The 13057-nt window shown below is 53.7% G+C and overlaps 1 protein-coding gene across 1 annotated transcript; it reads right to left on the bottom strand.

Moving 5' to 3' along the window:
- On the bottom strand, positions 1-12329 carry Gusb (glucuronidase beta). Its single transcript, XM_070035622.1, has 12 exons — positions 12083-12329; positions 11303-11488; positions 10874-11055; positions 10634-10776; positions 10093-10280; positions 9246-9398; positions 8874-9052; positions 8641-8787; positions 7654-7738; positions 5951-6127; positions 3744-3879; positions 1-354 (listed from the first exon to the last, which is right to left on the bottom strand). Exons 1-12 carry the CDS (start codon positions 12290-12292, stop codon positions 185-187), a joined length of 1956 nt encoding a protein of 651 aa, XP_069891723.1. The 5' UTR covers positions 12293-12329; the 3' UTR covers positions 1-184.
- Positions 12330-13057: the final 728 nt, after the last annotated feature.

The following is a 13057-nucleotide window of genomic DNA, read 5'->3' as shown; positions in this document are numbered from 1 at the left end:
TGAGGGCATACGAACTCTTTATTGCCATACTAGAAAAGCCTTGTGTCCCTCTAGTATCACAAGTCCAGATCTACATCCCAGAACAGTCTCAGAGGCAGTGCTGGGTTTGGCGTGGACGCCGCCCCTCCCCTTCAGGGGTGGGGGGCGGGGGGGCGGTGTCCTCAGCAGAGAGGCAGTTCTGGCTTTAAAAAGTAAACGGTCTGGTTCCAAAAGACTGTAACTCCGGCACTGAGTGGTGGGACCCAGTTTCATTGGCGAGTTTCCAGTATCTGTCTCGCAAAAGGAAGGCTGCGCTTTTGGGCTGCCTCTGGCGAGTGAAGATCCCCTTTCTGTTTCCTATTGCTCTTGTGGGTGCTGAAAAACAGGACAAAAGCATTTTAGATGGCTTATATGGGCAAGCCTGGAAGCACAATGGAGCTACTAGGGCTCTTTCAGGATTTAAGGTGTGTACAGAGAAACCTCCCAGTCAGAGTACTCATTCCTAGTCTCCTAGGAGCAAAAAGGATTCAAAATAGTTTCTTTTTTTTTTTCCTTTAAAGATTTATAATATAATAAGCACAATTCATACTGTAACAACACAGCATTATCTCCCATTGGCTCAGGAGCTGCTGTGAGCTCCTGTGAGCGCATGCATGCGGCCAGTCAGAGGTGTCCGAGTGGGCTCTGGAGGACTTCATGCCCTTCAGACCTGACCTCCCACTTGGCTCCCTCTGCAGTTCCCCAGTGTGCCCAGCCAGTGCTGGGAAGCCAGCAGGCCTGGCAAACAGCCTATCAGAGCTGCACTCTTGACAGAATTTCTCTCTGCCCTCTGATGAGAAGCCACAGCCCAGAGGGCAAGAAGACTTTCTTACCAGAAGGTTCAACAATAATTTTTATTTTTATTTTTTCAGTCATGGAGCTTGAACTCAGGGCCTAATCACTGTCCTTGAGCTTTTTCTGCTCAAGGCTGGTGCTCTACCACTTTGAACCACACCAATTAACCTGGTGGTTAACTGGAGATAAGTCTCACAGACTTTTTTGTCCAAGCTGGCTTTGGACCGCGACCATCAAATCTCAACCTCCTGAGTTCAGCTAGGATTACATGTATGATTCACTGACACCAAGCTTCAATATTTGGGCAGCTATGGTGGTGCATGCCTGTAGACCCAGCTTCTTGGGAGAAAGAGGCAGAATTGTTTGAACCCGAGTTTGAGCTGGTCTGGCAATATAGCAAGACCCCACTTCAAAAAACAAAAAGCTGGGCACTGGTGGCTCACACCTAATAATCCTAGCCACTCAGGAGGCTGAGATCTGAGGATCACGGTTCAGAGCCATCCCAGGCAGGGAAGTCTGTGAGTTGTTTTTTTTTGGGGGTCTGGTTGTGGGGCCTGAACTCTGGGCCTGGGCGCTGTCCCTCAGCTCTTCAGCTCAAGGCTAGTGCTCTACCACTTGAGCCACAGCGCCACTTCTGGCTTTTTTCTTTTTGCTTATGTGGTGCTGAGGAATTGAACCCAGGGCCTCTTGCATGCAAGGCAAGCGCTCTACCACTGAGCCACCTTCCCAGCCCCAGTCTGAGATTTTTATCTCCAGTACACTACTCAGGAAAAACTGGAAGCGGCACTGTGGCTCAAGTGGTAGAGTACTAGTCTTGAACAAAAGGAGCTCAGTGACAGCATCTGGCCCAAAGTTCAAACTCCAGGACTGGGGCTGGGAAGGTGGCTCAGTGGTAGAGCGCTTGTCTTGCATGCGTGAGGCCCTGGGTTCAATTCCTCTGCACCACATAAGCAGAAAAAGCCAGAAGTGGGCACTGTGGCTCAAATGGTAGAGCACTAGCCTTGGGCTGAAGAGCTGAGGGACAGCGCCCAAGCCCAGAGTTCAGGCCCCACAACCGACAAAAAAACAAAGAAAACAGGGCTACACCCCCCCTCCCAAATAAAAACAGCAAGTGAATACCTAACACTGCCAGGTATTCACCAAACAGAAATGAAAGCCAAGCCTTAGAGTGGAGAGGTGAAAAGCCAAGGTCACAGCCGCCATGAACAGCACAGTGTCCCTGCCCACTCCCCAGCTCTTCTCAGCCCTTGTCTGCTCATTTATCTCCCTCCTTTCTATTCTGTAGTTAGCGTCTGTCCCCAAACAAGGCAGCACCATCTCCACCGCTCCCAAGTCCTTTCCCCAGGCTGTCTAGAGCTGCAAAGAGCGGGAAACACATGGGCGCATGGATGAGGTGGCCCAGCTTCACCACTTCTGTGTCCTCAGAAGCCTTTTCAACACTCTCACCCCCAGAGGGCTTCAAAACTTACCTGCTGCTTAAAAGTCAGTAATTGCCTCCCTCTTCCCAAGCCCAGGGCCCTTCTCTGAGATAATGGCTGTGTGACAAAACCAGGTTTCCCTGGCTGTTGTGCAACATCAAAGCCAGCTCACCGCTTCTCTTGCATGGAAGGCTGGACGCTCAGAAAGCAGAAGCAGCATTGAGAGTCATGTATCCCATGCTGGGATATCCCATGCTGAGATACATGAGGAGTTCTAGATTAGCCTAGGCTGCATACCAAGACCCTGCCTCAAAGACCAAAAAGATTTTCTGGATTTGTTTGGTTCTTTGGTTAAATAGGGGCTTTATTGGGCAAGTGCTCTACCTCTTGAACTATACATCCCAAGTTTTGGTTTTGCCTAGGTTAATTTTGAATTTGTGATCTTCTACCTCTACCTCCTGAATAACTGGGATTACAGGCATGCCCAACAATACCCAGCTCCAACTGCCTTTTTTTGTCTGTGCTGGTACTGGGGCTTGAACTCAGGGTCTCACACTGTCATTTGGCTTTTTCCTTGGAAACTGGTGCTCTACCACTTGGGCCACATCTCTACTTCCAGCTTTTTGCTGTTTAACCAGAGATAAGATTTTCTGCCTGGGATGGCTTTGGTGCAGTCCCTGAGTTTTTTGCTCAATGCTATACCACTTGAACCACAGCTCCACTTCTGACTTTTAGGTAATTATTGGAGATAAGAGTCTCATGGAGCCAGGTACCAGTGGCTCACACCTATACTCCTAGCTACTGAGGAGGCTGAGATCTGAGGATCACAGTTCAAAGCCAGCCTGGGCAGGAAAGTCTATGAGATTCTTCTCTCCAATTAACCACCAGAAAACCAGAAGTGACACTGTGGCTCAAATGGTAGAGTGTTCACCTTGAACTAAAGAGGTCAGAGACAGCACTCAGGCCCAGAGTTCAATACTCAACAACAAAAGTCTCATGGACTTTCCTGCACTGGCTGGCTTTGAACCACAAACCTAAAATCTCAGCCTCTTGAGTAGCTAGGTTTACAGGCATGAGGTACCAGCACCAAGTTCCAATTGCTTTTTTCTTTTTCTTTTTCTTTTTTTTTTGCCAGTTCTGGGGCTTGAACTCAGGGCCTGGGCACTATTCTTGAGCTCCTTTTGCTCAAGACTAAGACTCTACCACTTGAGCTGCAGCACTACTTCTGACATTTTCTGCTTATGTGGTATTGAGGAATTGAACCCAGGGCTTCATGCATGCTAGGCAAGCACTCTACCACTAAGCCACATTCCCAGCCCTCCAATTGTTTCTTAACCAAAAAATATCTAGCACAAAAGGGCTTTCCTGTTGCTAAAAACAATTTACTTTTCTCAGGAAATACTCTATAGCCTACAATGATTAACCCAGTGCTCTTTTTGTTTCCAGTACTCCAAGTGCCCAGAACTGAAAAAACTCAGAAATAGTTTATTCCTGAGCCAAACAGCCACTTACACTGGTTAGTCATGAAATCAGCGAAATTCCAGATGAGCTCTCCAACCACGTACTCTTTGCGTTTCTGGTCCAGAACCAAATGATACTGCTGCAGCAGGCCCTTCTGGTACTCCTCACTGAACATCAGAGGGGGGTCCTGGGGTCCAAGGCAGAGAGGATCATGGTAAACATTAGATAAAAATAAAGATCCATCCTCCCCATGGGCTGCAGGGCTTGTTCATGCTGTTATACTCACGGCCAGATCCCATGTAGCCCAAAGCACAAAAAAGAGATTTGTAAAAAAATCCTTAATTAGTAATTGTTTGTTTGTTTTTTGGGGGGTGTCTGGTCGTGGGGCCTGAACTCTGGGCCTGGGTGCTGTCCCTCAGCTCTTCAGCTCAAGGCAAGCGCTCTACCACTTGAGCCACGGCTTTTTTCTTTTTTGCTTATGTGGTGCTCAGGAATCGAACCCAGGGCCTCAGGCATGCAAGGCAAGCGCTCTACCACTAAGCCACCTTCCCAACCCAGTAACTGCTTTTTGTTGTTGTTGTTAGTCATAGGGCTTCAACTCTGGGCCTGGGTGCTGTTCCTCAGCTCTTCAGTTCAAGGCTAGTACTCTACCACGTGAGCCACAGCACCACTTCCGGCTTTTTCTGCTTATGTGGTACTGAGGAATCAAACCCAGGGTCTCATGCATGCAAGGCAAGTACTCTGCCACTGAGCCACCTTCCCAGCCCTGCTTTATTTTTTACTATAACTTGGTATTTATCTTTCCTAATCCTAGCTAGTCTTAAATTACACTTTTTTTGTTTTTGGATTTTTTTTTTCTATTTGTCAGCACAAATAGAGCTTGAATTCTGGACTTGGCACTGTCACTGAACTTTTTCAATCAAGGCTAGTGCCCTACCACTTAAGCCACAGCTCTATTTCCAGCTTTTTGGTGGCTGAGTCTCACACTTTCTTGTCCAAGCTGGCTTCAAACGGTGATCCTCAGATCCTGGCTTCCTGATCAGCTGTGACAGGTAGGAGCCACCAGCACCCAGGTTGTTTCCAGTGAGAATGTAGCTGTGTATCACCCCAGAGTGATTTCAAACTCCTGTCTTAGCTGGGATTATAAGCATGAGCCACGATGCCAGGCTTTACCTTAAGGTTTTGCTTTGGGGAGCAGTACTGGGATTTGAACTTGGTCCTTTCTTTACGTGATAGGCAAGCATTCTAGCACTTGAGCTAAACCCCTAACCCTTCCTGGTTTCTTTCCAGGTATGTCTTGCATTTATGCCTACACCAGCTGGATCACAATCCTGGCATTTACACCTCCAGCACGGCCGAAACAACAGGTGTATGCCATGCACCACCGTCACTGTTTGTCAGAGGCCTCATGAACCTTTTCCCCCAGCTCAACTGCTCAGTCCTGGTCCCACCTCCTAATTACAAGCATGTGCTACTGTGCCAGCTTGCCTTCTTATTTCATGGGGAGAGGATTGAACCCAGCACCCCAGGCATTTGAGGCAGGGCTCTACATTGAACTACACTGGGCTTCAAGTTTTAGGCAGCTGCTGGGGCATAACTTGAGAGCTAGAGTGACTCAGACTTAACTCACCTGCTAGTGCATCTAGCTACGTAGCCTGCAGCCAATGTGGGTCTGGAGCTGCTACTTAGCTGCTCCCCAACTAACTAATCTCATACCTGCTTGTGGCAGCACTGGCAATGAAGTTACAAGGAAGCAAGGCGTCACTGGCTCAAAGACTTACACCTACGGTACAAGCTACAAGTGAGATGAGGGAGGAGCTTGAGGAGGAGCCCAGGGTCGGCAGGGGTCTGGGACAGGGCCACAGGCACCCAAGTGACAGGTGACAGCCAGAGGCCATATCTGGGGACCTATGTGACTGGTGGTGGAAAAGGTGTTCGCGGGACACAGTCTGAGTTTCCACCTGAGAACTTTCTGGAAGCTCAGGTCTTAGTGTTTCAATCAGGAGACAACAAAACTTACCAGTTTTGACCCCCACCTCCCATGAGGAAGTCTAAACAGTAGATGAAGTGCATGACAATGATAGAATTGTACAATCAGGTCTTGTCTTCTAGTTCTAAAACTGCATTTAAGGCAGGGCCCCAGAGGGCCAAGCAGACAAGGGGAAGGCCTGTACCCCGGGCGGCAGTGAGTACAGAGGGGCTGAAGAGGTGACTGTCACTGTCCCTCATTGTCCCGACAGTGAAGGCCATGCGTGTACCTCGTGGAAGCCTGGGATGGTTTCCGCTCCATACTCGCTCTGGATGATCGGCTTCTGGTAGGTCTTGTACCAGCTCTCAAACTGGGTCTGCAGCTGTGGCTGGATGACCTCCAGGTGCCCAAAGTCATGATACCACGAGAAGTAGCTGTTCACACAGATCACATCCACGTACGGAACCTGGACGGCACACAGCCCAGGCTCTCAGGAAGAACCATCAGTCCCCCAGAGGGAACGGGTGGCGCTCCCAGAGCCAGGAGGGCCCTGGCTGCAGGCACGTGGGACCTCGTGCCCCCAGTGCAACTGCAGCCTGCTCCTCTCTAACAGGAGCTCCTGGTCTCTGGTCTCCTGGCACCAGAAGGATGTCTGCAGCTCTCCTCACAATGTTTTCTGTCTTCCTTTTCTGTCTTCTTTCTACTGGGGTAGAACTAGGATTTGCAAGTTTAAGCACACCTATATTTATTTATTTTTGCCAGTCCTCGGGCTTGAACTCAGGGCCTGGACACTGTCCCTGAACCTCTCTGTGCTCAAGGCTAGCACTCTACCACTTGGGCCACAGCGCCACTTCTGGCCTTTTCTGTTTGTCTACTGAGGAATCGAACCCAGAGCTTCATGCAGGCCAGGCAAGCACTCTACCACTAAGCCACATTCCCAGCCCATAAGCACACCTCTACCACTCACGAGGAATCTTGATTGACCATGGCACACGAAGCAGTGCTGGGGGCACAGACCAGCTGAAGATTCTCCCAGGAGACAGCAGGAGGGGTGAGGCAGGGCAGACATCTCAAGCCCCAGCAAAGCTGTCAGGACTAGATGGCAAGGACTTGTGTCCAACTACCTAGTCTACCTATCCTGTGGATGCACCTTATTCTGGTAAAAGTACTCGTCCCAGAGCTGCCCCAGCACTGGCCTTCTCCAGCTGATCCCAGCCTCTTTTTGGCAGGAGGCTCAGGCAGACATACTGCAGATGGCCAACCTAACCAGGTTAGTTGTGCAATGCTGAGACCCATCCTGGGTGCCCAGTGGAGTCCCAGGCCACATAGGAGCCCAGAATGAGACATGTTGCCACTGGACACTGAGTAGGTCCCAGCCCTCGCACAGCCTGTGCTTCTTAGGAGGGGGAGTGGTCTATAGACATGAAAAGACTAAGCAGAGGCCAGACTTCTCCACCCATGCTAAAACTATGGCTCCTTAACTGATGGCTGTTCCACTGTTTGCTTGAGATTTCTCTTTTCTCATTCTCCAGGGCTGAGAGTACTCTTCCTCCTGTGTTTATAGGTCCGGCCAGTGAGGCCCACTGCAGTCCCCAGGAGGCTCTGGGCCAGCCAGGGGTGGTCCATGGTCTTCAGAAGAAGGTGGGCTGCGGCTGCCCTCCCTTTACTCCCACCCCATAGACTGCATGCACGGGCAATGGGTACTAAGAGTCCCATCAGGTTCCAGCCCTAGACTTAGGACATCAGAACCAAGAGACCTGGGCTTTCAAACACATCCTCAGTAATACTGTCAGAAACCCCAGCTCTCTTCAACCTTTCATATTTTATGAGCTTATCAAATTGATAAAAACTAGAAATGTACAACACAGAAAGTACACCTCCCTCTGCCTCCTTCCTCTGCCTAGATTCCTTGGATTTAGGTAAGCAACAAGTACCAGGACAACACTGAAGGACAACGTGGGAGAGGAGAGGTGGTGTGGAGACCCGACTCACCCCACGATCTGTTGCATAGTTGGAGTTGGTCACGAAGGTCACTGGCCGAGAGGGATCCAAGGCTTTGGTGTGCGTGATCAGTGTCCTGTCCATAGAAGGCAGAAGACATGGCCGTCGGTCTGGAAAGTGCTCTTGACATCTGTCTTCCTTTCCCTCAACAAGGAACAGGTCACTGCCCTCCCAGTGGCTTTTTTGTTGTTGTTTTATTGGTAACATTGGAGTTTGAACTCAAGAGCCTGTACTTACATTTCTAACACTTGCACCATGCTCCCAGCCCTTTTCCACTTTAGTTATGTTAGAGATACAGTCTAGAGATTTTTCCCAGGCCAGCCTAGACTGCAATATTATTTGAGTCCTTTGTAGCTGGGATGACAGGCATATGCCACCATGCCTGGCTTGTTGACTGAATGCGTTTAATTCGCTTTTTTGCCCAGTCTGTTCTCAAATAGCAATCCTTCTGACCTCTGCCTCTCAAATAGCTGGGATTACACAGGAAGCCATCAGGTGTGCTCAGGAAGCTAAGGTGTCCTTCCAGTCTGAGCTGTATTCCCTAGCACCCCCACTGCCACCCCTCCAGGAGCAAGGCCTCCCTCACTGGGGGGCTGAAAGATGCTGAGGTCCTCAGCTAAACACTGCCCAGAGCCTGTTCTGAACCTCTGACAAAGCTCTTGAATACAGGACTTGGAGTATTTGGGGCCATGGTGGGATGATGTTAATCTAATGAGTAATTAGCAACATGTGGTAGGGGTGCTGGATGCTCAAAGCTAAGTTACTGCTGCATAGAGTAGTAGCGGCAGAGAGCAAAATGGCAGGTGGTAGGAAGAGCCCAGAAGGCATGCCAAGTCCTGGGGACAATGACCACACTACACTGGATAGCAGCTGAGGAAACAGCACTTGTGCCCAGCCTGTCTGCTTCTGGGGCTGTGTGTTCAGGGCAAGTCTGGCTCTTGGGGGAAATTCGGGGAGCCAGTAGGGCAGGGAACTCACTTGAAGTAGTAGCCAGCGGGCTCCAGGTTGGAAGCGGGCTCGTTGGCCACAGACCACATCACCACAGCCGGGTGGTTCTTGTCACGGCGCACCAGCTCCTCCATCACCTCCAGGTGGTGCTGCAGGGACTCATTCCCTAAGCTCTGGCTGCAGCCGGGAGGGAAGATGCTGTCACTGCCTGCCAGCCGGGCAGGAACACTGGCAGCAAGGTAGGCATGGAAGTGGGCACTTACGACAGCACAATGCCCACGCCAGGGCACTCATCGATGACCACGATCCCGTAGCGGTCACACAGCTGCATCACCTCCTCTGCATACGGGTAGTGGCTGGTTCGGAACGAGTTGGCCCCCAGCCAGCGGAGCAGGTTGAAGTCTTTCACCAGCAGCGGCCAATCAAAGCCCTTCCCTCGGATCTACGGACAGCAGCAGAGTAAGCCTGCTCCCCTTGCTGCCTCCAGCCCGGGGCCCTGCCAAGTCCCGTCAATGCAGTCCTACCACTGCTGAGCAGCTTGCTTAAATGTGCCACCCTCGGGGCCACGGGACACCAGGAAGGACAGAGGCCAGTGACCAGAAACAGCAACAAATAGGCATGGAACCACCACTCACATCTGAATCCTCGTGTTTGTTGACCCCGTGGAAGTAGAAAGGCTGCTCGTTGATAAGGAACTGGTTGTGCGTGACTCGGACGGTGCGGATGCCCACGGGGAGCACGTAGAAGTCAGACACGGGCCTGCCTGCAGCCTGAGTGGTCATCCTCACCTGCCAGGGCCAGAGAGCCAGTGCCGCAGACCTGAGCCGAGCCACCCCCATGCCACCCTTCAGCAGAACCCACCAAAGCAGGATCTTGATGTGCTAGCTTGGCTGGCCTTGTGTTCCTGACCCCAGTCTCCCCTGCCCAGCTAGGAAAGGGTTGTGTATCACACAACCCACCTGCTTGCCTCCCAGCAGAGTGTGCCGTATGAAAAGCAGAGTATGCTGTGTGCCTACAAGCAGAGTGTGCCATGTGTATCTACAAGAGTACACTGTGTGCCTACAGAGGTGCAGAAATTAGAAGATCTGCCTTGAACCAGGAAAAACACGCCCAGCCCTCCCCTGGGGCCTGCTCTTCAAAGCTAGACCTCCCAGGGGTGGAAAAAAGTCACAAAGCTCAGAAAACTATGCCTACCCCATCCTAAGCTCCTGCCAAAAGCCAATGCCCTACATATACCAACTTGGCAGGCACTGGTAGCTCACACCTGCAATCCTAGCTATTCAAGAAGCTGAGATCTAGGACTCAAGTTCAAAGCCAGCCCAGACAGTAAACACTGTGTGATTCTTATGTCCAATTAATCACCAAAATGCTGGAAGTGGAGCTGTGGATCAAGGGGTAGTGACCAGGCTCTGAGTTCAAACCCCAGGACTGGCACACATGCATACAAAGATCTCCTTAACTCCAGTTCCAAACCACCATTACCTCTAGTGAGTAGAGGTAGGCAGGGTGCTCATGCATCAGGTATGGCCACCAGAGGTGGGCAGCAGGCACCAGCAGCAGGCCCTGGGCCCCTGACCCCTGGACCACAACTTTGCCGTCTTCATCCATAAGTCGTACTTCCAACTCAAAGTGTTCGCTTCCCTGGACAGAAATCTGGTAACTCACCAGCCCTATGGGAAAGGTGGGGACCAGCACTGAGGAAGGGAAGTGGACTGTCATGTGGATAGCCACCAGCTGCGGTCACTGCTCCCAGAGCCCCATGAGACCCAGCAAAGAAGGAGAAGCCACTGGGAAAACTGGACTCTCCCCTTGGGCTGTGTCACCAGGGAAGAAGGCTGTTACTCTCTAGGCCTCATTTCTTCACTAGTGATCCCCAAAACCACTACCAGCTCAGATGGTCTGGAGTTGAGCTTCCAGGGGGCTGTGTGGGCTGAGAGATGCAGGGCATTCTTCCAGAGGGTTCTTTCCAAGCAGGGAACTCAGTGGGGCTCAGCCAAACGCAGACCCTAACAAGAGCCCTCACCAGTATCCCGGTCCACATCAGTGTTGACAGTGATGTCATCGATGTAGGCGGTGGGCGTGGTATAAAGGAGCACTGGCCGGTGCAGCCCCGCATAGTTGAAGAAATCGAAGTTTATGTCCTGGACAAAGTAACCCTTGGGATACCTGGGGGGGAGGACAAGGGTGAGCAGTCCCAGTCCAGGGCCTAGACTAAAGCCACCATGTCCCTAGAAGGCACACTGTCCCTGGGCTGGCTGCTCACTTGGAGGCATCGTTCTGGTAGCGGATGGTCCCTGGTGGCAGGGTGTGGGGGGTGAGTGTGTTGTTGATGGCGATAGTAATTCGACAGGAGTCCAGGGGCCCACTCTGGACCAGCTTGCTGATGTCAGCCTCGAAGGGGAGGTGGCCTCCTTCATGCTCTGCCACGTGGACCCCATTCACCCACTGCAGACACATGGAGATGTGGGGAGAAGGCAACAGGACAGGGCAATAAGAGGGGGCCCTTCTGGCTTCCACCCGCCTCACTAGCACAGGGGAAGATGCACCTCCAATGGAGCAAACTAGACAACACTTCACAACACACAGAGCACGGAGCCCGGGACAGTGCCTGAGGGTCCACACTGCCAGGCCGGCCTGGGCATGAAGGACAGCCAAGCTTGCCCACCCCGCGGGCTGCAGCTCCCATACTGACCACGATGGCATAGTAGTGAGCGCTGCCAATCCTCAGCACCACTCTTGTGCTTGGATCTTGGGTCCACCGCTGGGGTAGGGTCACCTCCCGTTCGTACCATACCCAGCCGATGAAGTGGCGCAGCTGCCCATCCTGGCCCACATCATTGAAGCTGGAGGGGACTGGCATGTCCAAGGTGGGGCCTGACTGCAGAGGGAACAGCCAGGTCAGAGCCAGACGTCCTAGGAATCCAGGGCCACTGTCCTTCAAGCTACATCTAGTGCCCAGCCGAGGCTTTGGCACATGTGAATGGAGAGCTTGCTGAGGGCAGCAAACCAGCAGGGGACAAGACCTCCATGCAGAGGGATGCACACAGGAAGGCCTCGCAGCCAGAGGCCTTAGGCGCTGACTAAGAGGCAGATGACCCAAGTGCCCCCACGAGGAAGGCCAAAGGGACAGGTTCCTCTGGTGAAACCGGATCACTCACTTCCTCTTCTGCTGAATGCTGGGTAGTTAAGTAAACTCCCCACACGCACCAGGACCCGGGGTGGGCAGGCTCGCGTGTCCACCATGCTCACGTCCCAGCCCAGGGCCAGCCTTTCCCAGGAGGGGACGCTTGGAATGGGTCCGCGCCTGGGTGCCCAGCCCCGTCCTCCCGCATGTGGGGACCCCGGGCCCCTCGGGTGCGCGCGGCTCCGGAGCCCTTCCCCGGCTCCATTCCGGGGGAGCAGCGGGCTCCGGGCCCGTGGCCGAGTGGCTTCCCCGCACAGCCGGCCTTCGCCCTCCCCGCGGACCCCGCACCTCCCGCAGCGGCCGCCGGTACCACTGCTCCTCGAAGCCCCGGCGCCGGCCGTCGGAGAGGTCGGCGCGGAAGCTCCAGAGGCCACCGAGGTCCTTGCGCTCCCGAGAGGGGCTCTCCCGGGGGTACAGCAGGCCCCCGGGCAGCGCCAGCGCGCAGCCACACAGCAGCGGCGCCAGCGCGGCCCAGAGCTCGAGAGACGCCAGCCGCATGTTCCCGCGCTCCCGCCGCTCCGGGCCGCCGCCGCCTTTCAGCTGCCCGCGGGAGGGGCGCGGCCTGTCTGTGTCACGTGACCTCGTCGCCTCCGCCCACCGGTGGGGGGAGAGAGCGCGCGCACGCCAGCTGTTCTCGTCACGTGACCCCGTGGCCGCTGCTCCCGCTCGAGCCCACCCCCGACCTGCGGCCTCTCAGCTACCCAAGGAGAGGGGCGGGGCCTGCCTGTGTCTGCTGACCCCCTGGAGTCCGCTCGCGCCATTTTTGTTGAGGGCGGGGATGGGCCGTGCAGGACCGTCCCGGCCGGAGGCCTGGTCGTTGGGGAGTGCGTGTCCTCGCCTCGGCCGCTGAGTCCTGAGGAGGAGGTCGCTGGGCCGAGTTAAGCCCGGTCCTCTGCACCCCGGAACCGCCGGGGCTACCGGCCGGGCGGAGCCCCCACTCCACGCCCTCGGCATTGCATGCTCCCTAAAGATGCCTCGGGAAGCCAACCGCGGCTTCCCGGCCTGTGGTGGCTGCTCTGGGAAGCTATGGCAGCGGTGGAGATGCAGAGCCAGCCTGCGCTCTGCGCAAGACCCGGGCTCCACAGCGAAGCCAAACGCAAGGGTCTGAGTGGCATGGCTCAGGTGGTGCAGCGCCCAAGCGAGAAGAGGACGCCCAGGGTAGGAATAACCTGGCCTGCCACAACCGTTGGCAGGGTTTCATATGTTTTGTCTTGTGCAGGTTTGATGTTCACCAAAGCATCCCTTTGATAATGGACTGGGTAC

This window comes from Dipodomys merriami, unplaced genomic scaffold, assembly GCF_024711535.1.
Source record: "Dipodomys merriami isolate MVZ:Mamm:240054 unplaced genomic scaffold, mDipMer1.0.p SCAF_26, whole genome shotgun sequence".
NCBI lineage: Eukaryota > Metazoa > Chordata > Mammalia > Rodentia > Heteromyidae > Dipodomys > Dipodomys merriami.
Note: the sequence above shows the minus strand (reverse complement) of the source record. Positions and strands in the feature narration are given on the sequence as shown.

Bases quoted from the DNA above. Each gene is read 5' to 3' on its own strand.
- Gusb (XM_070035622.1), bottom strand. From the start codon at position 12,292: ATGCGGCTGGCGTCTCTCGAGCTCTGGGCCGCGCTGGCGCCGCTGCTG. The intron at 11,489-12,082 runs GTGCGGGGTCCG...TTCCCTCTGCAG, and splicing joins ACCGGCGGCCGCTGCGGGAG to TCAGGCCCCACCTTGGACAT. The intron at 9,399-10,092 runs GTAATGGTGGTT...TGGCCCTGGCAG, and splicing joins CCTACCTCTACTCACTAGAG to GTGAGGATGACCACTCAGGC.